Source organism: Taurulus bubalis, assembly GCF_910589615.1.
Source record: "Taurulus bubalis genome assembly, chromosome: 1".
Lineage (NCBI taxonomy): Eukaryota > Metazoa > Chordata > Actinopteri > Perciformes > Cottidae > Taurulus > Taurulus bubalis.
The window spans coordinates 5,913,800-5,940,103 of record NC_136589.1 but is presented as its reverse complement, the minus strand read 5'-3'; the positions used below and the strand labels follow the sequence as shown (position 1 = coordinate 5,940,103).

At 39.7% G+C, this 26,304-nt stretch overlaps 4 protein-coding genes across 5 annotated transcripts; 2 read left to right on the top strand and 2 right to left on the bottom strand.

Annotated features, from left to right (window-relative positions):
• Positions 1-263: 263 nt before the first annotated feature.
• Positions 264-9,332, top strand: cfap99 (cilia and flagella associated protein 99; the record flags this gene model as incomplete). Its single annotated transcript, XM_079229044.1, has 19 exons — positions 264-377; positions 457-601; positions 704-798; positions 904-1,010; positions 1,097-1,286; positions 1,429-1,509; positions 1,734-1,802; positions 1,948-2,037; positions 2,152-2,240; positions 2,525-2,729; positions 2,925-3,066; positions 3,156-3,307; positions 3,399-3,604; positions 3,714-3,894; positions 6,622-6,631; positions 6,824-6,997; positions 7,191-7,254; positions 7,720-7,783; positions 9,168-9,332. 19 exons carry the CDS (start codon positions 264-266, stop codon positions 9,330-9,332), a joined length of 2,343 nt encoding a protein of 780 aa, XP_079085170.1.
• A 2,593-nt stretch (positions 9,333-11,925) lies between these two features.
• Positions 11,926-16,084, top strand: mrpl35 (mitochondrial ribosomal protein L35). 2 transcript variants are annotated; one of them, XM_079216412.1, is made up of 4 exons: positions 11,926-11,958; positions 12,147-12,294; positions 12,880-13,024; positions 14,374-16,084. In XM_079216412.1, the coding sequence occupies exons 1-4, from the start codon at positions 11,928-11,930 to the stop codon at positions 14,560-14,562; spliced, it is 513 nt and encodes a 170-aa protein (XP_079072538.1). In that variant the 5' UTR covers positions 11,926-11,927; the 3' UTR covers positions 14,563-16,084. The 2 variants fall into 2 exon arrangements, with proteins under 2 accessions (XP_079072538.1, XP_079072537.1); XM_079216411.1 differs by having other exon boundaries at positions 12,147-12,312.
• Positions 14,683-21,829, bottom strand: reep1 (receptor accessory protein 1; the record flags this gene model as incomplete). The annotated part of the gene is made up of 8 exons (XM_079216399.1): positions 14,683-16,713; positions 17,589-17,851; positions 18,938-19,100; positions 19,331-19,444; positions 19,855-19,975; positions 20,110-20,186; positions 20,280-20,352; positions 21,798-21,829. 8 exons carry the CDS (start codon positions 21,827-21,829, stop codon positions 16,642-16,644), a joined length of 915 nt encoding a protein of 304 aa, XP_079072525.1. The 3' UTR covers positions 14,683-16,641.
• Positions 21,830-22,979: 1,150 nt separating this feature from the next.
• Positions 22,980-25,911, bottom strand: chmp3 (charged multivesicular body protein 3). The gene is made up of 6 exons (XM_079227399.1): positions 25,791-25,911; positions 25,257-25,317; positions 24,649-24,828; positions 24,407-24,528; positions 24,140-24,254; positions 22,980-23,991 (listed from the first exon to the last, which is right to left on the bottom strand). Exons 1-6 carry the CDS (start codon positions 25,833-25,835, stop codon positions 23,852-23,854), a joined length of 663 nt encoding a protein of 220 aa, XP_079083525.1. The 5' UTR covers positions 25,836-25,911; the 3' UTR covers positions 22,980-23,851.
• Positions 25,912-26,304: the final 393 nt, after the last annotated feature.

Here is a 26,304-nt window from a genome sequence, read left to right as displayed (position 1 = left end):
ACGATAGTGTGTTGCTAAGCAACGACTGGCAGCGGTTCGCGCTGAAAACAAGCCGCTGCACTTTCTATGAGTCTATGTGTTTTTTAATAGCACCCATTTTGTTCTGTCTCAGGTAAACTTTTGACTTTTTACACATTCTACAGGCCCACGTGGGCATTGAAGACAAATAACTAGGCCGACTGTATTTCTTCAGACTTTTTTGCGAGCAAAGACCTTTCACCATAGTTATCAATCTCTACTAGCTTTCTGCAGATCGATACAAAATGGCATCAGGCTATGGATCGCTTGTCAAAGAGGCCATTGTGCTGCTCGATAAGTTCAGCGCTGGCAGGCAGTGTTTGGATGACTTCATGGAAGAGGCTTCAAAGGATCTGCAGGTAGGTAGACTCCGACCAGTGACCCGATGCTGCTTGTGCGGACACCCGGATGTCTCCTTCATTAGGCTGTGTGTTACAGATCAGGGATGCCCTGCAGAAGAAGTTCATACTTGATGTCGTTTCCGGATGCATTGAGCACAAAAAGTTACTGGAGGTAGTTGTCAATGTCTTCTATGGCCAGAATGGGAAACGCTTATCCAGAGGGGACCACAGCCAGTATGTCAGTAAGTCAATAAACTAAACAAACTTCTAAATTATAATTATAATTTGACTCTGAATGAAACAAGACTGGCATGTGTTGATATATTTACTGTGCTGTTCTTCAGTTATCTGTTACCTTGCCACATTTGCACTTGATGACCTTGGACTCCAGCGTTTTAGTAACATTGTCACATCTCTGGACATCAAGAAGATGCACACAGTAAGAAACTCTCAAACAGGAGTGTAGTTGCATTGGAAATAACCAGCAATCAGTATAGCTCCATTACTTTGCCCACGTGTAAGTGTGTATTGTGTTTGTCTGTAGTTCCTGACTTTCTTCTTCACACATCTCACCACGTGGATACAAGAAGAGTGGAATACTATCTATGATGCTGCCTATGTGGAGACACGCTGGATTGACCCTTTGCAAAGGTAAGAAAAGAACAGGAATTTCATTTTTAAGAAAACCAATGTTTTCTTACAAACGCAAAAACTGAGTGGATATTATTGTCCATTAGATGGCGCCCTGAGATGGATATTCTCCTCGACCAGCTTGTTGTCAAAATATCTCATGGGAATCAAGTCAAGAAATCTCCAATGAAAACCACTGAGCCCCAGGAGTTCTCTTTCACCAAACCTAAACCTCAACCTCAACCTCTGTCTGTGCCTGAGCTCCTTCCACAGCAGGAACAGTCAGCCTCATTTACAGTTATATACAATATTTTCTTCAAACATTGGCACACAGTTAGTTTTTGTGTGTACTGTCATCTTACATAGACTATGACAGGTCATTAAGCTGTATATATGTGTGTTGAGGCTGCAATAGACTCAAAAGGCTTCTGTTTTATAGGTGCCAAAAAGCACATACAGGGCTCCAAAAGACATGCAGATGATGGAGGAGATCAAACAAAAGAACCATCGAAAGACTGAGGTACAATATAAAAGAAAACAAGTTTGACAGAAAGACAACTGGCATATGCAACAATTAAGCAAAACGGACACACATTGTATGACTGCACATTCAAAACACAGAAAAGCGTTTTTCTGAATTATCATTTTTATATTCTGTTAATACGAGTCCTATAATGTATATCATAATCAACACGTATTCTTTACATGCCTCTGTAATGATATTCTTCCTGTTTTTCACAAAAGGAACTGCTGTATGAGGCAAATATGAAACAGTTCAGATGTGTAAATCCACATAAGTCTGAACACGCCAAGGTACGGGCTATTGTTTGTGTTTCATTTACAAAGTAATAGTATTATAGGAGTATAGGAGTATAGGAGAAACATTTACTATTGAGTGAGTCAGAAGTCAGTTCAGTAGTCAGTTCACATTTCTGATGAACCCTCATTTGTCTTGCAGAGAGTGATGTCTCAGATTAAGGAGGACTTGGATTCAAAACTCAAATTCAATTCATTTCATTCCTCTGGACTACCCGCCTCCAGTAATAAAGTGAGATCTTATTATTTCACCTGCTTCAGTGGATCAGTATGATGGTGATGAATATCAACTAGGCTAATATCCACTGGCACATGCTTGTGCATGTGATTGTTCTGATTCTGTTAGACTAACAGCTGGCCCATCAAGCTCAACAGTGCAGCCATCTTGAGGCAGGGGGTGCTACACGACCGTCAGGTGGAGGAGGAGCTGCAAAGGTACAATATTTACCTGCCAATACTTGACATATATTAGTGGGATTATTCATATACATAATCAGTATAATGCACAAGACAGTACTAGAATGAAATGCCAAAACATATGTAATCTGAGCGACAATAAAAGTATACTTTACCTACTGAGAGTTTTGATAATACTTGTCTGTGTGTGACTGAATTGTCTTGTGTAGTAGATTTCTAATACCTTCTCAGGTCTGTCTTGCCAAGAGTATCTTGATCTCCTCAGATAAATGAAATTTTTTGTGCTTGTATTTGTGACACAGAATGGAGCGTCTGGTGGAGGGGGCACATGAGCCCTCGTCTTTCCTGCAGTGGCAGAAGGAGATGCGTGAGAAGGACCTCTACAAGGAGCTGGCCAAGATTGAGCGCAGGCGTCTGGAAGGACGCATCAGTTATGAGGAAGCAGCTATGGCCCGCACACGCTTAATGGAACGCAACCAGAAGACTGCTCAGCTGAAGAAAGAAGAGGTGGGTAAAGATCCCTCGACAACGAATGGGAACCAGAACAAAAGATTACACGGTACTTTAAAGTGTGAAACAAGATGGGTCACTAGACAAAAGTGTGCCTGTTCTCTACAAACACCCTTTAAAGAAGTCATTTCAAAGGGATTTACAAGTATGCAGAATTAAAGTGTTTGTTATGGTTGTTTTGTTTTCTTATAGACTGCTCAGCTGATGCAGAGTTATGTCGAGAAAAGGCTGCAGGAGGAAAAAGAAATGAGAGACTTGGTGCAACAAGTGGCAGAAGGACACAAGAACTCAAAGACGGCTAAAGAGAAGTTACAGAAATTCAAGCAGAGTATAGGTGGGACCTCCGTCTCTCTGCTATCACATGTGGTGCATCACTTTTTCACGGTTTCCTTTTCCCTCATCAATTTTCCGCAAATTCCACAGTGAAGGAAGTCTCAGAGCAAAGACAAGAGCTCCTTCGTCAAGCGCTGGAGGAAGCACAAGCAGAGCTCAGCAGAAAATTTGAAGTCATCCGTGAAATCCGCGCTATCGAACCTCTTCCTCATTTTAGAGTCAGGGATTTTGACAACACAGAGGTGAGTGAAGGAAAGCATGAATGTCATCAAACATGTGATACAAACGTTCACATACTTCTTGTGTCACAGGGAATCTGTCGCCCCATGTCAGTCTGCAGGCCATGAGCTGCTGGGAGAGATGTCCCTGGTGGAGCTGAAGGAGCGTCTGGCCCTCCTGAGGGAGACGCAGCAAACAGAGCAGCATGAGAAACGGGAGCACATCCTGGAGGAGAAGCACAACAAGAAGCAGCTGCTGTTGGAGCAGCTGGACGCCATCCACCTCCGCACGAGAGTGCTGGCACAGGCTGCCGCCATCAGGTCAGGAAAATGTTTGGCTCTGACTTGATTGTGGTTTGAAGGAAAACATGGGACGGAAACAGATACATGGACCCAACACACATTCATGATAGCTTTTGGCATGTTGCAGGAAAGAGGAGAGGACAGCCAGGCTGGACTTTCAGCAGGCGGTGATTCAGGATGAGACAGTTTTGGCTCTGCAGAAGAAGCTCGAAGAGAAACAACTAGAGCGTCAAAGACTGAAGCAAACTAAAAGCAAGAAGCCCAAAAGCTCTGAACAGGCAGCAGCACACACAGGGACACGCACCAAAGTGAGTATGAAATCCAAAACATAGAGGAAATGGCTTTTCTCAGTAAGTAACTTGTAAGCATTGTCTGATTTTATTTGTGTTGCCATTTTTCTTGCTTGGAGCAGTACATAAAATGGTCTCTTTCTTTCTTGTACTGACAGAGAAAAGCTGACAGAGAAAAGCTGGGAGGAATTGGAGCAGAGCTTAGAGCGTCACCTCCAGAAGGATGCTCCTAATGTTGTTCCTCAGACAAAAACACTCGAGACATAAATATGCACAACATGCTCCACAAGTCTCTGAATGTTTCATTTTAGATCAGAAGGACCATTAGTTATATTTGTTGCAAGAAATGTGTGGGATGAAGCTCTTCTTTTGTTGTTATTTGACACATTGTGCATTAAAATAGCTGTTTGAGTGCAACATGATTTATTTCTACAATTATTATTATAATGTGTTGTGGATTTACTGTGAGTGATTATACTGCATTGTTTATCATAACTTGTAATAAAAGAGGGTTTTTTTAATGTCCGATACGTGTCACAAATGTCTCCCCAAAGTACATTCCACGCACCTGTGTATGTGGCGTGAATAAGGAAGTGGACCTTCAACGTATGACTTATGAAGAAAATGTCTCTTCCCCAAAACAATGTTCGTGTTATTTTTGTTGCCTGTATGTTTTGGTAACAAGTTACTGTAAAAAATGTCACTCATGATTACTCATTATCAAGACCATGTACCAACGTCATCCCCATTGAAAAGCAGAACTATAGCAAGTAAACCTGTTTAAGTTTAATTTTTTCCAATGCAATGTTATTTTTATACACACACACACACACACACACACACACACACACACACACACACACACACACACACACACACACACACACACACATGCATTTGTATATTTAAATATTTAAAAAAATTGACATGTTTTGAGCCTATTGATAATATGACCTATACATAAGGACTATAGAAATGTAAGAGAAATTATTTTTTCCTATGTAATGTATCAACAAATATGATTTAAAATGGGCAATAATGTTAATTATAGTATAACTGTCTATCTATCTATTTGTGTCGAATAAAAAGGAACACTTCTCCATGGAAAGGTTTGCTAATAGATTTGAATCATTGGCATATAATACGCTGCGCAATACATTTGATTTGAACCACAGTGTCGCCCCTGCTGGTTGTTCCGTGTAACAACAAGAGATCTGTCTGAATCCGGCCCATTTTCCTCAGTTTTTCCCCTGTAAAGCAAAATCACATGATGTGTATTTTGTCATATGACACAAGGACCGATCCCTCTGCGAGCGAGCGTCACCGTCGTGCTCTGTAAAAACAAAGGCAGCTCGGGCACTTGTCCGGGATGAGATGCTGTAGCTGACATTGTTTGGTGGTAGTACTCAATAATATGTGGAGGATGGACTGCCGGGGAGTTCTGCCTGCAATATGCGCCGCTTGCTTCATGGGTAAGTTCGACTCTTCTTCGACAATTACTGCTGTCATACTGCAACACAGTAGGAAAGGCACTATAGGTCCATCATTGAGAGATTATTGAGATATAATAAATACCACAGTGTTACCCCGCCACTTAAAACACTGAATGCGATTATAGTTCATTATTAAGCATATTATATAATGTTGTTGTTGATTAAATAAAGTGCAGTACTCTATACATGGGGAAAAAACGCATGTAATGACACAATCTAAATGTGAAAAGTATGACAAATATACTTTGTATCATACAAGTTAATTATTTGGGAACATTTATAATTAAATTATTGCTTATTGTTGCATCCAAACTTCCTAACAAACTTTATTGTTGTGAAAAATGGCAATGGAGTGAATGTACTATAGCTTACTGTGTTTCAATGGTGAGAATAGTACTGATCTTTAATTAAATGATATCACTGTTGTATTACTGTAATCTCACTATAGGGACTTCATCATTTTGCTGACATACATTTCTGATCGTGTCAAACTTTCAGGATTACAGCATTTCTTTCAGCCAGTTTAACAGAAGTATGTGTCTAAAAGTTTGAGTAAGAAATGTTGCCAACCCAGAAAGCTAGAGATATCACATGACCCCCTTCTGAATAATTGCATTTCATGAGGAGGATGGCTTGTATTCAAGACAGCACTTAAGCACATGGCTAATGTGATTACTAGTACAATATGGGTTCTGTTTCGCTGGTGTGCTCATACCTGTTGCCCTCACTTTCGCAGTGGTTAAAATGGTATACTCAAGATTTTTTGGAGTGATTTAAGATATCACAATGACACAGATATCATTCGAAGACTTTTATATGAGGAGAACCCCCTGCAACACTTTTTGTTTTTCATGTCTTGGTTGTGTTGCTGAGGCCGGATCCCTGTTCAGTGCATGTTTGAGAAGGAGGGAGACAAATCTAGAGTGAATCCGCTTCGATCAACTATTTACGAAGAAGAACATTTTACTTTGGTTATAATATGTATTTTTTTACGTGTGGAATTGTGAGCAGAAACAACACAAATAGAGACTGTGTGAGCCACTGAAGCAAGCAGAGATTAGAGGGGAAGAGATCATTACTTATAATGTGTGAAAAACATGTAAAGGATTAGACAACATACTCCAAAAACCAGAGAGATTTGCATAATCTTTGCAACAGGTCAGCTGCAGGTCAAATCAATAATTCCCTTCCTTTTATTTCATTCATTACATAGCTTTTGTCAATGTTTTTGTGTATGTTCTGCCTTTGTCAGACAGCTAACAGTAGAGGGATGACACACAAATGAGGAGAGAGATCGGGAACAGCATGCAACAAAGGTCCCAAGCTGGATTCAAACCAAGGATACTGCCGTTTATGATTTGACCATTAAAGAACTACCCCAATCATGTTGGGGTAGTCTTGTCTTGCAGCCTTTTATCAGCCCATTTGAAACATCCAGTGTGCTTCTCTTCCAGGCATGGTGTTGAGCCAGACCACACTTACTCCTGCCGTGATGAACACCACTTTCATCGAGAATGTGACCAGTCTGACTATGACTCCCGTGATTCTCAGCAGCACGACCCCGGGCTGCAGTGCATTCAACACTTCGACTTGTGAGCCCTGTGCACCGGGTTCTCAGTACGATAACAGTGAGTCAACGACCATGTTGTCCGACCTGAAGCCACCATTTTAAGATTTCTTACTGCAGCAATACAAACTCTAAAAAGTAAAGTAAAAGATAAGAAATGTGTCTCTGTTCCTCCCCAGACACCTTGATGTGTGCGTGCTGCTCTGACCCTGGGCTGTGTCTATTTCCTGGAGCCTGTCTGCCATGCACCACAGGTTTCTATCAGCCACTAGCAGGACAGCAGCAGTGTCTGCCCTGCAACCGGGGATTCTACACAAAGTAAGGACACAGATAGTGCCGACAAATTAATTTACTTTGAACGGTATAGACTACCGTGTACTGTACTGGCCACTTTCTTGTGTATTTTACACTACTTTACACTCCTGCACAGTTTCACAGGAAGTCCATTATGTCACCCCTGTCCTCCTGGAGCCTTCAACAATAACACCGGCAGAGAGAGTTGCTCAACTTGTTCACCAGGTGGGTTTATTTAGCTTCAGACGAAAACTCATAGTTCTGTTGTTAATCAGTAACTAGTGATGCAATCTCGTCGTCAGAAATTAGATTTATGTAAAATGTCTTTACTAGATGAGCTTTACAAGCTTGTGAATGGATAGATTACCTAGATATGAAGATACATGATTTCTAATTGAAATGCAATAATCTCAACATATCAGATAATATAAAACTTGAGAGGAAACACAAATCACGTGTGTTGAGTTATTTTCTGTCTGCCGCTCTCAGGGTTCTTTACATCGCAGCAGAGCTCCACTTCATGTGCTCCATGTACACCGGGAAGTTTTTGCAAGTAAGTTGCATTTGTCACCGGGTTTCTGCTTCTATTTTTGTCTTCTGTTCTTAGTCACTAGGAATCAGGAATCAATATAGAACGTTCATAACTCACTCACTGATCTAATAGACATCACATGATTTCTCCCATGGTTCTGTTTAGCCCCCCCACCACACACACACACACACACACACACACACAAGGCCAGTTACATAGTCGCAGCTTTGATTAATAATCAACAGAAGGTATGAAAATGCAGAAGGCATGATCATATCCATAGCGCATATAGAACTGGACTTCACTGGAAATATAAGATGGCGTTCAGTAGCATGATGACCATTACCAGTCTACAGATACGGGCTAAACAGCAGCTTGATCAAAGCAAAGAGGAGGAGTGTAAAAACAGCAGTTACACGCTCCTTCAACATATCTAAGCCCATACACCCTGTAAAGGAGACTGATGTATGAATATAGTAACTGGTATTTCATTCAAAGCTCATTACCAGAGGCGAGAGTTGGAGGAAAGGTCCATTGGTAGACCAAGAACACCACCTTAAGGCTCAGCTCTTTACCATGCTTAGTCTCAGGCTTCATTAAGTGTCCAAACCACTGTAATTTTGCACACATCTGAAACCAGGAAAACAGTTTTTTCATGATTTCATCGTAATTCGTCAGTGCTTTTTACAATGGGCGACGTTGTGTGTAATATTATTCAAGCCTTTGCTTCAGGGGAGACACTACAGGGGAATAGGAAAAAAAAAAATAACCATCCGACATCACCATGAAACTTATAAACTTTGAATAACAAACCTGACATCAAACCATTCGTTTATATGTTTGTTAGTACTGTGAAAACAAGCTGCAACAGCTCTAAACTACATCATCTTTGACATTTGACAAAAAATGCCTCTAAGTTATGTGGCAGTCGTAAAAACCGCAGCAGGGTAGTTTGTCCATTTACAGTCACAAACAAGCATCTCTCTCTCTCTACAGCTCCGTTGGCTGTAGCCAGTGCCAGATGTGTCCTGGAGGAACAGAAGCTCTACAGACGGCAGCTAAAGACTGCACACAATGTCGACCAGGTAACGTATACAGCCACAGGGCCCTGTTAAGTCATGTTTATGAATACTGCGGCTCATGACAGAAAAGGGGAAGCATGAATATCCATCATCTATCTGGTTTTGAACAGGCATGCACAAGGCTCCCCATCAGACTATGTGTCAAATCTGCGGTAGCGGCTTCTTCCAGATCCACTGGGGCCAGGAGAGCTGTGACTTATGCCCAGATAATCACTACTGCCCTGTGAGTACTGCACCCACTGCCTCACAAGAGAAAATTAACCTGTGGGTGTTGGACAAAGTTCCCGGCGTGAGTTTGGTGACAGAGCATGTTGTTCTCTCAGAGTCCAGACGTGAACCCCATTCAGTGTCCCAGCGATGCGTTTTGTCCCGAGGGCAGCTTGTCTCCAGGCTACTGCATGGAGACCTTCTTCCGCAAAGAAGGGGACACTTGTGAATTGGCCCCTGTCACTATTGCTCTTTTAGTTATTGGAGGAGGGGGTAAGTAGCACCTAATTATCCAGATATTTCTGAGCGTCTTTCAAAATGCATATCGATTTAACACCATGGTAAAGGCATTGGATTACAGTTATGCTTTTCAAACTGATTGCCTTTATGGTTGACAAGCTTCAAGCTGCAAAGTCCAATATTTATATAATCATATTACACACAAAATCATTTCTTTAAAGTCTGTATTAGTAGCTGGTGTTTGTCACAGTAATGCTTCATAGCTCCCTTGGGCACGTCTATTAATATAGCTTCAAGGGTCAGAGTTCATTTTTCACCAGTTAAAGGAAATGAGCAAAGATGAAACAATCTAAATATAAAGTAGAGGTTCAGAAAAACACTAAGGTACTTTCCACGCTTGACTTAGCAATTGATTAAAAAGGACTATAACACAGGATTACTCTTCTGGACAGACTGAATAGTTTTCTATATAAATGTAAATTAACCATTTAATTTATAATTCAGTCCACTCAGGATGTATAACTAATGAAATAAAACAGTTTTATAGTTGAAATGTCTCCTATTATATAATTTATTTGCTTATTACTGTGTACATTTTAAGTGATAATATGCATTTCTTACTGCTGATTTGAAGTGGTGTTCTGGGAATGTAGTGTATACTCATGATACATCACAGTTTAATTGTCAGAAACAGTAACTCTTTACCTTTTGTACACTGAAAACAGATTCAGTTTTCAGTTTCCTCTTACACTGAGACCACTTCATGTACAAAGGACTTAAAATAGAATCATGCTGACATATCAATATTATCTTTGTGTATGTGTAATCAGCCCAACTGTAGATGGACATTTCCTGTAACATCTCTCCTTCCTCAGTGGCCGTGCTCTTCATCATTTTAATGGTCCTACGTCAACGGAAAGACACTGATGGAGAGCTGTCTGTCGCCCGAGCTCCATTGCTACGCAAAGAGCGACCTCAGGGTCGATATTATGGGATCCCATGTGATGCAGAACCTGTATATGCTGGCTGGTGAACCAAAGGACCTCATCTTAGTTTTCTTAAGTGTTTGGTGGGACAAAACCAAATGAAGTCTGATCTTCATATGAGTCCTAAACAAAGACAAAAGGACTGATGGTAAAACCCTGGACTGGTGCCTTGAAAGTACTTTGACAATCCATCATCTTTTTCATGTCGTACATTTGAATATACTATTGAGAAACAGAAGCTGTTGTGAATTATTGTAGTTTGACACTGTAACAGTTGTCCCACTCAGAGACAAACACGCTGTATTTGTAAACTAGGTTATTGGAGAGTGAGAGGCTGTAACGGTGAAAATGAAATGCGTGCCTTGACTTGGTGGGAACCCCTCTCGCTTATGAATAGCACTTTTTTTTTTACAGAGATAACTGATTTACTTTGCACTTACGTGATGGTAGACTTGTGGGTGCCTAGGTACATAAAGGGGGTTGGTACCTTGTGTTTTTGTATGCATTTAGCACATCATATTGTCTGTAGATTCATTGATGCCTTTGCTTAATGTTTTTATCTGCTTTTTTAAGGTTATATTTGTATGTTTTAAAAGAAAATAAATAGAGATGATTGACTTCAGCCTACTTTCACACTGTTTTGTACTCATTTGAACCTTATTGCAAACTTTAAAGATTTTTTGTGACAACATTTTTTTTTACAGGTTGCCCCATAATGACATATTTGACCTCACAGTTGTTGCATCTTTTGGGGAATAATCCTGTTACACGTACTGTTAGTAAAATGGTCGAGTGTACCAAACACATGGAAATTGCCAACAAAGCCTCTGTAAATTCTGTGTGAATATCTTTTGGCAATTTTGTGGTATTTTTTTCCCTTTCTTTTTGGATAAACTGTGATGTCTGACTGTTTTGAACATTTTGATATAAATCCCACTCATAGAGTAAGACTGTGGTTTGGTCACACAGCACTAAACAATTATTTCCACATTATGTAAACATCCAACAGGAGACTGTGACAAATGGCACAAATCTGAAACATGTTTACAGAGTGTGACAAACATGAAGTAGAAAGATAGATACAACATGCTTTGCAGTTTATTACAGGCCTATAACAACGCATCATATTGTACAAGCTCGTGGTTAAATAACATAATCAAAGTGGCAAAACATTTTTACTGGGGTCAAAAGTACGATAATCAGAATCAGAAACCGTTTATTACCATGTTTCACATACGAGGAATTTGATATGGCGGGTGGTGCCAATGGAATATAAAATACAAAATAAAGTGGACAAACAGATAACAGAACTTTAAACAAGTGTACTGTGAGTTTATGTGAAAGTGTAATGGGAAAGTGACAAGTGCATTTAAATATGAAGGGATGTGCAGGTGAGTGACCGGTAGGAACTTCTTATTGTAATAATAATAATAATTCACTATTACATTAGGACAATTAGAAGTATACCGTAGCAAAACACGTAAAGTACCACCAGTACTGTACTTTGCTATTTATATAATTACTTTTCGGATACGTGTCCTTGTAGTAACACTTGCTAGGTGGCGGTAACGTGTCGTTAAAGTAGAACGCGATAACGTTGAAATTTGTCCCAACAGGGCTCCGTACTTACGACAGTATTCAGGAGAAAACATGGCGGCCTCCCTGGCGAGAAGGGTGTCCGGTGTGTATTTACAATTTGACAATCATACATTTTCATTTCACGCTCCTCACTCCGTAAATGTTTAGTAACATATCCGTGTTTTAATGCACCGAACTGAGGAATTGTGTATTCCGTGAAGGTACGACAACTAAGACGGGGCTTTCTGTGACTCCTCTCATGTGTTTCCATGTTGTCCTTGTGGTCCACAGGGCTGCTGAGGCCGCTGTCGGTCTCTCTGTGTTCAAAGGCACCTCAACTCTGTCGGTTCTCCAGCCTCCTCCAGCTACCGCCTGTCTACCGCTCCGCCGCAGCCGCTGTCCGCGCTCCTCTGCGGGCTGCAGCGAGTCTGACGCCCCGGTACAACATCCTACAACGGTACAGGGCCAGAAGGAGCGCTCCTGCGAATATTAACATTACTGTAAAAACTTCATAGTATGCTGAATATATCTATCAACACATACGTCTCTCCTTTAAACTCCACTGCTTATCGTGTCAGACAACCACGTCTTGCATTATAGTGAACGTTTCACTGTAGCAAACCTAACGTTTTGTTTTGAGTTGAGCACCGTTGCTCTATTTATGGGAAATTTCAATACTACAACATTGTATATTGTTTATACTGCGGGCACCTTTAGTGGCCACAAAATCAGAGACAATTACAGTCTGTGGAGGTTAAAAAAAAAGAACTATTTCTTGTCACTAGTTTATTGGAATGATTGAATACCCCAAAAACGTAAGCGCCACAATTTAAAATGCTACTCTCAACATTTGTATTCGGAGTGGAGTGAGTAATCTCAGCGAGCGAAATATCAAAAACTGACCAAATGAAACTAACTTATATGTGTTAAGTTTAAATATTTTGTTGTGTAATTTGAGTGAATTTAACCTTCTTTAATAAACAATTCTTGTGATTTCTCTTTCTGCTTCCCTGTGTTGTTGCAGGGTATCGCCACTTATCCCCAGTCTGACTGTACAACCAAGCAGAAGTCTGACATATGTCAGTCTGAAGAAGGGGAAGAGGAAGACCGTTAAATCCGTGACAGACAGGTTCATGAGGCTGCATTGTGACCTTTGGATCAGACGCAAGGTACGTGTCTTTAACTGAACTTCCAATACCACTGTTTTCTTTCCTTTCCTACCTACGAGGGTCCTCACAGACTCTAGAGGTAAACTTTAGCCATTCCTTTTACGAATAACTTATCGTTGCTTTAATTGGTGCCTTCAAATATCAATGTAGGACCCCAGTCAAAAGCACCCAAATCTTTAGATCAAGTAGAATAATAGATAGATCAAGTGTTGGTAAAATGCCATGGATACAAATGTAAAGTATCACACACTATGACGGGGATAAATGACCATTTTGAAGCAGACAGACACAGATTTCCTCTAATTGACCCTTGTGTGGTGTTCATATTTTTATTATTCAGCCAGTGTTCATGGGTCTGGTGGCCTGCTGCATTGTTTTTTTTTTTTTTTTATTAATCACAATCACACACTTTTATGTTAAAATGCTCAACAGATGTTTACTTCATCCCAATTACAAGCAATATAAACACCATATATGGTTATTATTTGCCATTTACCTTTGTTAGATCACATGTATGAATTAATGTGCTACTCCTTATAAATTCAATTATAATCAAGATATGAGTGATGCTCCTGGCCACAGATGCTCCCATCCCTGTGTAGTACTCATGAGTAGCACATTCTGGCCTTTCTTTGGCACATAGGATGCACAAACTTGGAAGAGTTGACAGGCCTGTTCTGTGTAGTCAGTTGTGGTGGAGCTCAGACTGTTTTTCCGTATCGTTCCCACCTTGGTCAGCTTCCTCTTCAGGAGCTTTTGTGAGGTAAAGAAATTGTCGCATGTGATGTTGTGTCCACTGAGTCCCTGAGTCATGTCCAGGACAACTCTCATTCCTTGATGTTTCTGAGTGGCTCCTCCATCAGGCTTCCCTGTGTAGACGTGTAAGTTCCAAACAGATGAAGAAGTGGCATCACCGGCAGCCCAGATCTTTATTCAAGAAGACCAGACAATTTCACACTTTTTTAACATCCATATTTCTTCTTGGTGACGGGCTTGTTCTGGGGCTCGTCTTAATTTTGGAGCTAGCTGAGGTCAGAACATAGAACCCTGAGATCAGAGAACCAGATTAATCGTATATACTTTTTCTTTAGATAAAAAATTAAAACGTGTCCTTCAGACCCGAACACCACACAAGGGTTAAACTCACTTTCCTTTATTAATATTTTTTCAGATGACATTAACTCCATACCTAATAATGTTTTAAGAAGAAATACATTCACATTTTTCTATGATTGTTGTTTCTTACAGTAGTTTTGTGGGTTAAACATTTAACATGTTACATATTTTTGGTCAGATGAGGGTCAAAAACAGTGTTTCCAAGCTGACTTATTGTTTTCATGTGTAAACAGGCTGGATACAAGAAGAAACTGTGGAAGAAGATGCCTGCCCGACGAAAGCGCCTGCGGGAGCATGTATTCTGTAGCAAAACACAGACCAAGCTTTTGGATAAAATGACGACCTCTTTTTGGAAAAGGAGGAACTGGTTTCTTAATGATCCATACCTGAAATACCACGACAGGGTCAATCTCAAACTGTAATTTGCTACAGTAATTTGTTTTCCGTTTGAATATAATGTATGTAATAAAATCATATATCTTAAATGATCCTGTACTTTTAAATGCTGTTTTAAGAAGAACACAAAAAAGATGAACACACAGTCAAAGTTTTGCTTCATATTTAATGGCTCGATTTAAAACAGAAACATTTAACCTAGTTAGAACTATAAATTGACAAATAAACCATCATGTAACCACATCACTGCTTTTTGTTTTATATTTCACAATCAAGTTGAAATTTAAGTAATTTGATATTCTGGCCTGCCAGAACAAAATGTCTCAGGGTAACTTAAGTGGTGTCTCCTCATTATTAAAGTCAAAGTGGCTAATTTATCAGTAAATAAGACGTTATTCATATATATGTATAGCCAACGTGTGTGTATAGTCGTTACATTTCATATTCTTTCAACAAAGCAACCAAAAATGACATTGTTTACCAGCAAGGCATCTTTACAAAATCATTTAAGAAATCCAATTGTCATACAAATTAATAACAAACATCATGCAATGATGAGTTTCACACAAGTATACAAATCTGCTACTCAGCGACATGTTTTTTTTTCTCTTTTACTTTGCATGAATTTTAATAGAAGGAAATCCCCTCATGCACGAACACGTATACTACTCACATTGTGACGCGACCCGATTTTTCCTTTGACTTTTTTTTCATCATTTATCCATTAAAAGGACATTTTGAGCATAAGAAGTGTATCTACAACAGTGAATGACGTGTAAACAGCAGTTGTACCTGAGAAGCTTTTGTTTCTAACTTCAAACCATCCTTAATGATACAGATACGATGATGAAAACCATACATCTGCAGCAGACGTCCAACTCGGTGATACTATGTGTGAAATGTTGCTATGATTCAAGCTCAGTGGATTAAGTACATAATGAAAACAAAGTCTTATCACCATGCAATGTTTACTTAAATGCAAGTTTGTAAACCTGCAAAGAAATAAAGTCACTCCTAAAAACTAAGCAGGTAGATGGTAAGATTGTTGGGTTTCGTGTTGCTCAGTTAACAGCAGAACACTACACAGTGATTTCAAACATGGAAAAAGAACCATGTTAATATACAGTAAATAAATACTCATCCTTTTTCAGCTATAGCTGAAAGGGACTTTCTTAATTGGCCTTAAATGGTCAATTAAATGACAAAATGTGCTGACAAGCTGAAGAGCAGATTGTCTTAAACAGTCTAGCTTACCCAGGAAACTTCTTGGAGTAGTGACTTCATTTATTTGTGATGCAAATGCTGTTACTAGTTACAGAGTAATTATTTATTTCACACAGAAGATTTAAGCAACAATGATCAACTTATTTGTGTTAATATTTTTGGCCATTTCAGAGTATTAACGGCAGCAATTGTATATTCTAAACATAGTGCAAAATGATTGTTTAATGTGAACATAGTTGTGACAGAAATACTTATATCACGTGTGGAGACATTTTGTATTTTGATGTCTTGCATTAAGGCTTTAATATATTAACAGAATATTGTCTGCCACTGCTGTCTGACTTTTCACTATTACAAAGGGAGGTTGTGTCATCTCAGTGGATCACAGATGTTTCTTGATATTGAATGGGGGTAAAAACAGCCTTTTCTTTTGATCCTTGGCTTTTAACACATTCTCTAAGAGTGACCATGTCGCTCTCAATGCCTGTTTAACTATTCAGTGACAGTACATTCTGTTCAATAAACAGCGTACTAATAACTGGGAAGACACACATGCAAATGCCTACCCACACCTGATATATAAAAACAATCAAATCAGAAAGATGAAGTACACAAAAACTGTACATAAATACATATTCAAGAACCCACAAACTCAAAATTGTCTATCAGCATGGAGCCCATTCATTCATTTGTACGATCTCAATGTCACAAACGTCATTGTTTTTAAATCATGAGCCATATACTATATATAGAGGGGTCATCATAGGTCACTTTGGTAATACCTTATTCCAAAGCAAGGCTGCTTTAGTCATGTAGCTTTTGGCCATTCAGTATTTTTACTTCTTGCAGCAAAGGCAGCTGGAGTAGTCTTTAGGACAGTGTCACATGGCTTCATTGTTCGAAGAAAGAGCGCTCCTGGATCTTGTGAGAGGCCTTAAGACTCTAAGAGGAGGCTGGAAGGGAGCATAAAAGCAAAGGTTAGCAAGAGAGCTACAACGAATTGCACAATATTTCAAGGATGCTGGCATTATTTAGTATTTTTCTTATTGTCAACAAATTCAAAGGTACGACCAAAACTAACTGTGTTAGTTTGTCTCTCGAGACTTTTTGACCTCCGCACCCCGTCTGTGAATGAACTGTCTCAGTCCAAAACACATGGATTCCTTCTAAAGACACGTCTTTAAAAGCAGGTCACAAGTATTTAGTTTCCTAAAAAACAAATATGTAAAAAACATCATATACATACATGCAGTTTGAGTCTATAGCACAGTGGAATAATCTATATCAGTCTTCAGCTACACAAACAATACTTATTTGTAGGATACTTTTTTTTTCCCATGGAATTTGTTGAGAATAAGACAAATATAAATATCCCTGGTGTTATCCTTAAAACAGTGCTACTTCATTTCATATCACCGTGTCAAAGAAACTGATATTAGCTGTTAAAATGTATTAATGAACACCCATTAATTCCAGGGACTGATTGTCCTGAATCATTTCCATAAATATAGAAGTTACTGTCAGGGCTGAAATACACTGGAAGGCAATCCATGTCAATATGTCAACCACTGGAATCATGCAAGAGAAAGATCACACATTCATTCGAACTAAACAATTATTCCACTAAGATCTCAAAACATGGTTCAGCTTCATCAGTGCAGAAATGCTTTTAACAGCCAGACTCTCCACATTTGTAGAAGTACTGAACCATAATGAATTATTTAGCTTAACACAGCAGGAATTAGTGAATCGGTGGGTAAATGACCACTCTCAAGGGGCAGTTAGAATCAGGCAGCAGCTGAGCAGCCGCGTTGACGAAGCAGTCTACCTCAGGAGCCTTCTTCTTAAACAGCCTGAGCTGTGGAGAGCTTGATGCTGCCTGCACCCCTTTCCCCACCTCCTCAGGCTGCTCCGGAGCTGGAGGGGATGGGGGTGGAGAGGGTGTGGAAGGTGGGGAGGACTGGGGTGTCAGTGAGGGCGTAATAGTGGTGGATTCAGACTCAGAAGGTGAAATGGTCTGGGACAGCAACTTCTTGGAGTCCCATTGGTCCAAACCCAACATCTCATACTCAGTCATGTCAAAATCCTGTCCTGTACCGTGAAAAAATTATGATGGAAGGAATGAATGACATGTCTCTCGTCTAGTCGATTGAAAGCAAAATACTTTGTGTAACTGCTATTAGAGTGCCATGTGATTTTTGCTAGCGGGGATTATGAACGTTCTATCATAATGAATTATCAATCTGCAAACCACAGAGCAGAGGCCAAATCAGAAGTTACAATAAGCCGCGGCCCAACACACAGCACAAACGAGCCCAACGAGCCTGTTCTCTTTTTTTAGTAAATGCAGAATTATGTCCAGGACAATTTTTTATGTCATGTAATGCAATAACATCAGAAGGCCAAAACATATATTTGACAATATTGTTCAAAAGAAGTTTAAAAATGCACTTTTTGTAATATTATATATTTTTTTCATGTTGTCAACAAATCCCTTGAAAAGATCAAAACCAACAATGAAATAATGCTTGTAGCTTATCTTCTGTAAGATAGTTGTCCAAAAACTATAATATGTATGTCAATTCACATACACACATACACATACACACTCCCGCTGCCATAAATATGTATACATTTATGTATAAATCCGCTGCTGAAAACAGTCCCCAATAAATTACCTGTCAAGCAATGTCTCCTAAAAACTACAATGGTCAGCTGTTTTAGGAAATGACTAAGCGTTTAAAAAAATGAAAGTTGTGTCTAAATGTTATGTCTACATTTTTTGAACAAAGCAATACTTATCAGATGAAAAACAAGACACCCCATGTAGACACAAACAAACAACACATGTTTCCTCATGATGTTAAACGAGGAACAAATCCCCCCAGCTACATGTGAGTTGTATCACAGGGTGCTGGCAGCCCTGGGAGGCCTGGCCTGCTCCAAACAGGAAGGCAGGACTAAAGTTGAGGGCCACTCAGGAAAGCAGAGGTTCTAAACAACATCTGCCAGCTTGAACAGGAAGACAAACCTACAAGATAATCTGTTTTACACAAACAAACCACTGCTATTACATTAGAATGGCACCATTGTGGCTAATACAACACTACAACAGAGTTGTAACATTCCTCCACAACACAGGGCTTTTCTGTGCCGGCCAGAGTAATGTCTGCTCACCCTTGTTGCAGCTCTCCGACTTGCTGCGCATCATAGTCCTGGTCCTTTGCGGAGCGGCTGCAGGCTGCGTCGGGCCAGGGCCGGTGTTCACGGGGTCAGACTGGTAGGAGGACAGATCCTGCATGCTGAAACTCCTCAGTCGGTCTGACAGCACCCCTTGGCTCTAGAACAGGTGACAGCAGATGGTAGCGTCAGCAGCCATGTGTGACAGTTACAGCATAGATCATCTTTAGGGGTATAAATAATTTGAAGATAACAGGATACTTTAACATACAATAAGCCAACTTTATTATGAGAATAGCAAACAACATGACAGGCTTGGTACTCTTATAAACATTGACCTTCTACTGTACCCCCAGGTCAATACAAACAAATATCCAAAGCCTGCATTACCTTTGTTGCAGCCATAACTGCAGCTGAGGCAGCAACATTCAGCCCCTTTCGCCCATAATGCACAAGTGTGTCATAGCTTTTGTCCTTTGCTTGGCAGATATACTCATCAATGTCCTGAAACGAGGACAAAAAAAAAGCACGTGAACATTGTGTCGCTGTTTATCATCATCATAATGCATCCATGATATTTTATGCATTGTTTTGACAAGTGTTTTTTTTATTGCTTGATTGCATTGTTAAACTTCACCAACTCGCTAATGTGTTTCCTGAGAGGAAAAAGGAAAGGAGAAAAGGGAGGAACACCATGACACTTCCTCCCTCCTGTCCTGCAAACACATCTTCAACAGCTAAAGTGGAAAACTGATTTGGCACAAAGGCACTTTTGTTCTCTACACAGCTGTAACGCTCAAATTCTATTAGCTACAAAACCATGCAGACTAACTTAAAGTGTATGTTTTCACCTAAGCCTTTCCTTGAACTGCATCAGGAAGGAAAGGAAGCTACAACTAAGGAAGGGTTTTCACCTTTTCTTTTGAGGAAAGTGTAGGATGAACAAACTTCCTGTATAACACGCTGGAGCCTTTAGTGTACGGGGACAGCAACCACACCACTAAGGCGATCTTCAGTTCATAGTAGAAAGGAATCCTGCAATGAAGACAACAAAGCATTATGAAAAAAAACATGGTTTACATGTCGATGACAAAATGTAGCTTGTGATATGAAAAGAGTCAAGAGGTATACTATTCAATAATTGACATTAAATATCTGAGGTCACTTACCAACAAAGGAACATGTCTGTAAACACTTCCACAGCAGTGAATAGGGCAAATATTATCCAGTACATCATCCATTTCACCTAAAATGTATCACCGCAGTGAAAGATAGTTAGATTACCGACACACAGCGCCTGATATCCTCTCGTAACTAAACATACAAACAATATACTCACATATTCTTTCACATCTTTTGACTTCACAGCTTTATAAGAGGAGTATGCTGGATACAGTGTCCCAAACACAAGTCTAGAAGACAGAAAATGTGCCTGTCAACTCCAGAAATAAATCATTTAACAATGCGGTCCAACAGATATTTCAAATGTGCATGAAAAACATATAAAATCCAGACATTTTAAATGTAATACATCTTGGTTATTGAAAATAAAAGCTATGATGGCTAAAATGTCAAATGTATTTTTCTGTCTTCATAAATCCATGTAAAGTATGTTTCAATGCATATATTTGTGGAATATATTTGTATCCATGAGTGATAAGAGCCACGGCCTACATGAACAGATTGTTGCCAGGTGACATCAAGGTAAAACAGGAAAGGTGCAACAGCTTTCCCCTTCCAGAAGGAAGCTATTAGATCAGCAATGAGGTTAAATTAGCGTCCATGTGTTTTCTTCCTTTTCTTTAAATGTATTTTGGTGTGTAGACACCTGTGCTGCGGGGTGACCCCACAGAGACAGGGCCCTGTTGAAGTGCTACAGCCAGGCGACAGCTGTGGGAGCGACCTGATCAGATTACTGACCCACATCATGTTGCACCTCTCCGGCCTAACTGTGCTCTAACAGAGTTAAGACTCACAAGGACACTAAAAATAAACACATCTTCTGTGGGAGACTAAAACAAAACACGTTTGTTGGAGATTGGACCCAAAATGAATCACACAACCACGTTGTGAACCATAAGGGCTGAAGCAGTTCAGTAACAAGATCTTGCTAATCTAAATTTAATTGGCTCACTATTTTGAGGTTGGGCCTGCTGTTGGTTTACTCCACACAGGCTGCAAAGGCGCTGATTCATACTTTGAGCAGGTAAAAATAACCACAACTTAAATGTCGTATGTTTAATCATTTAAATTCAAAGCGAATATATCTGCAAATATGCATTACTGTCATATTACATGCACAACGTGCACTGTAATCTGAGAAGGCTGACCCATCCCTTTTGTTTTGTTTTTTTGTCCAATATTGAACATCAACAGAGAATATCGCTCCACTCAAAGACCACTCCTGTTGTTCAGTCACCTCGCTGCTCAGTGACATTTAGCTTTCTGCCAGTGAAAGACGTCTCTGATTTCTGGATGTGACTCATATTATAATATCATGGATGACAATGTATTATTCAACAAATCACGTCACCTCTTTGTCTGTAATTAAAAGAGTGTCAGGCTGCTGAGCTCCGTTCATACAGTCTTTACAGGCCTTGCTCAGCATTTCTGCTGTTGAAATGGCAAAGTGCAATCCGGTGGAATTTGGACTGTTTTCCAGCAAAAAAAAAAAGAATAAATGGACGTCTGCCCTCCTTTTACGCTGCCGTCTGATTCAGATTACATGTTAAACAATGTGCGGGGGCTCGTAAAGCGCGCGGCCGTTAGCACCGTCAATGAGCGGCTCAAATACTCGCAACAACCGAGAACCACGATGCATCGTTAATCGACGTGAAGAAATATTAAAATGACTTACACCACAAGTCTAGAGATGATCCAGGAGACCATTGCGCTGGAGAGGAGACGGGACGCGCTGTCTGCGGGGAGGAGTTTCCTCCAGATGACAGGCGCGTCCAGGCGGCTGCGTCTGGACGCACACAGGCAGCAACGTGATGCAGGAGAGGATAACTCATATCCATAGATGGCAGTGTTGCATAGATATCGGTATGCCTGGTGGGTAAAGACGACGCTGTCTGGTTTAACAAGTGGGTTTAGATGTGATATGATTGTATGCTTTACCCGATTGGCTTGGAGGCATATCTTTTCTGTTGGGCCTGAATTGCAATTTTGATTCAACAATGTTTAGAAATATGCCTCATTCAGGGGTGAAGTTATTTTCATTATTAAAACAAATCTGCCACATATTTGCTTGATTAATCATATTAGTTGAAATGTCTATCACAACTCCCTAAACCCCAATGACGTCTTCAGATTGATTGATTGACCCCATATTAGTCATTTGTGATCCTCACATTGGAGAAGCTGGAACCAGAGAAAACAGGCTGCTGTTGTGATGACTGAAATGATTCATTATCAAATTAGTCATCCCATTTATGTCCGGTCAATCGATTGATCTCTGAATCAACAGATTGATTCAGTGCTACATGTCATAATATAGCCACATCTAATTTACTAGAATAATATCTCTTAATGGGAAAGAAATCTCTCGTCAAACTGCTGGGAACACCTGCTTCATTAGAGCTTTTGTACCTTTGGCCTACATACTAAAGCCAAAGAACAAGGGCCAAGGTTTTGTTAAAGTACAACAAAAGCTGCTGAGGGAGAGCTGTAACCAGTTGAAATATAATCCTTTTGTCCATTTTGAAGCCACGAAATGGCTTGAAAACAAGTGTACCCAAAATGCTTTATGTTTCTTGCCCTTCTGAAAAAAGAACTTTGCATAATATTACTGCCATTGTCTGGCAGGTTAAATATAAAAAGGCCAGTGAACAATTATTTGACGAGACCGCTATAGCTGAACAGCGAGCGAGCAGTTTCATCTGAAAGGATTTTTTGTCAACAGAATTAGATTTAGCATGCACTTCAGTTTCTGACCAGTTGAGGGGGCTGTTGCAGTTCAGATTAAGACTTAATGACTTAATGATTAAGACTGATTAAATTAAGACAAACATTTAGTGTTTATTTTGACGTTGAAGGGCTAAATGTACGGTAAGTAATTGCAGAAACAGGTATAATACAGTTTGCTTATTGGCAACCTTAAATCTTAAAAGTTTATTTCCTTATTTTTTTCCCAAAATTATATGCACAATACTTCCACAATACATCGGTTCTGCACTAACCAACCCTTCAATTTCCTCTGCATCTTCATGCTGAGAAGGAACTCAATCATGATACAAAGTCAAACATTTAACGAGATAAATGTTAATGCAAAGACAATGGGTTAGGGTGGCATGCGTGCATTCACTTAATATGTACGACCACATATAGAATAGATACATATTGACTGTACAGACTATCAAAGGAGAAATCCACCCACCATCTATATTGTCTCAGATGATGTAGGCTCGTTACCAGGAAAGAGAACAGCTGTTGATTACAAAATGTATCCAAAACAACTGCCGAGTAGTGATCAAGGGTGTGATTTAAGTGCAGGGTGGTTATTTAATCGCTTGTTTGGATCATAAATACCCAAGTAAGTCCATCACCATTCCATAACTTAGGACAGAATATATGAGGAACCACTATAGGCACAGCAGGCTTTCATACTTACATTATATACACTTTCAAAAACCTTCTGTTTGACTTTGGATAATAAAGACTTACCGAGGGTTACCCCTGATAATAAAAGACAAAAAGCAAAAACACCTTTTTCTATCAAATGTTCTATAAAAAAACACTTTTTATAGACATTAACTGTCACACCACAAAGTTAGCCCCAAATGATAATGTAAAATAATGATTAGAATATGAAGCTTGGAGGATGCTCAGCACTGTAAACCCAGCACCAGAATTGTCTCTGTCTTTATTGGAGTGAGCAAACGGACTTTGACAGAACAGTGGCCGTTCACCTTAGCTCCTCAGAGCTGCTAATCTTGACTGCATTTCTTCAATGTCCTCTTCTGACTCATCCTCTGAAGCGGCAGCAGCTGCATCAGGCTTTATTTCAGGCAGGGCGTCTGTGACTTTGTTTGGCGCTTTGCCAAGGGCACCTAACGAAGCAAATAGAACCATGAAACAGAGCATTCAGTCTTATTCATTTGTAGAGTATTTGTAGGGATTCAGACTAAAAGAAAATCGAGACAACAAAACAGAATGAAACAACGTATTGTGTTGATTTAGTTGAACAAATTTCTTCACCTGCTGTGATCTCAAAGAGGATCTTGTCAACTTCCTCCTCTGCTGCTTCCTCCATCTCCTCTCCATCTTCCATGCTCTCAAATGTGTCTTCCAACATTTCCTCAATGATGCCAGCCTGAAAGATTAATATGTATAAACAATACCATGCTTAGCAACTTTTTCTTGTAAAGGAGTAATGGTAGATGGTGGTCGGAGTAAGCCACGCCGTTCTATTCACTTGATTGTAAGTAAAATAAGTATCTATTTGTGTTGGACACTTCTGCTGACCTTCATCATCTCCTTTGATAGTTCCATCATGGTGGCCTGGATCTCTGGGATTTTGACAAGGTTCTGCATCGCTTTCATCACCTCCGTGCTCTTCTGCATGGACCCGGCTACACGCACAAGAGCTAGAAATACACAAGAGCAGAACAATAAGTTCTATGATGAAACAGCAAACTACAGTTTAGATATGATGACTTTACATACTCCCATGTCCAATCACTCAGGCTATGTACTCCAAAACTCACCAAGCTGATTCTTCATGCTGAGTTGCACAGAGTTCATATGGGCTTTGGAAGCGTAAAGTTTTGTGACAGCTCGTTTTGACTGAATCATCTCCTTTGCGAGAACCACACACACATCCCTCTGGCCCCTTTTGGCAGCATCTTTGATGGATCTTTTAACTTTTTCTTCTTCCCTTTGAATATCTGAAAGAAAAGGGCATGTCATTATGTAAAACACAAAAACTAACAACATGTAATCAGGTGATTGCATTTAGTGGATAATTAAATTATGCAACACGACAAATCTACCATCTTATGGCATGTATGCCTCTAGTGCAAAGTAATATATACTTTTATACAAAAATTATTCTATTTGCCATTTCTAAGGTTAATAAGCCAATGAGATAAATCCGTTGTTGCTAGTTCAAACCAATGTGTATTAAGATTTCTTGAAGCAAATTGTCTCCATTTTGCATCAAGAAATTCCAACTGAAACTAATGTGATTATCTCTTCCATTTATTTTCAAATAGTTACAAATTATAGACTAATCATGAAACGGCATTATACACGTAAAACATAAACAGACATGTTACAATAAAAAATACAGTTGTTACAGATTACTGTATCTTACCTCGAATCTGTCTGTCAATCACTCTCATTTCCTTCCTGATCTTTTGAGACCACTCATTCACCTGAAAAGTAGACATTGTTTTAATATTGCCAGTTGAAGTACCGCTCTTCAACATGGCGTTACGTGTAATATCAGACTATAAAGCAATGCACATCAGGAACAGATCACGATATCAGCTACACGATCGCGATTTGTTTACATTGAAGCTAGTGACAGCAGACGAGTGTTAGCGTGAGTGCTAACTAGCTCGCTCTTACTACAGACACCAAAACAAGATTGGCTGATCGGTTATTGGGGCACATAACATTAGCGTATAACATTACAGACTGTACACATACTGCTGGTTAACACCGGGTACTATTACAGGGACTGGTCGTTGTCTTTAAACGAGCTTTAAAGCATCAGCTTTACAGTTAGCAAGAAGTAGCAACAGATTGGAGGAAGTATGCGGAGTTAAACTGACAGCTAACGTTGTCGTCTTACGACGGACTAAACACTCAGAGACAGTCCGGGGATTCAACAGTCAGTACTCACCTGCTCTTTTGGTGATTTATCTGGTGTTCTGCCGAACAGTCCCATTTTGACCACTCAGTTAAATGCCAAGCTAACCCACTTGAACAACACCTAGCTAGCTAGCTCAGCTCGTTGAAGCAGCACTTCCTGCTCTCGCGCTCGGGTCCCTCGGGCTCAGTTCGAACATGAGGGAGCGTGCAGTCCGGCTGGTCCTCATCAAGGAAACATCAAGGAAACAAGGACAAGTGATCTAGTGAGGAGGATGAAATCGAACCAGACACACAACCAATACAATTATGTGTTGATGGTAAATCCATCCATATATCAACCGTGCAGTTAATGATGAGTCAAAAATGACCTTACCTAAATAAATATATATATATATATATATATATATATATATATATATATATATATATATATATATATATATATATATAGATAAAAAATAAATAAATCTATAATTACATTCTGACTCAGAAATCTTAATTCCAGATATCTTAATTTAAATTCAGACTAACCATAATTAAAATGA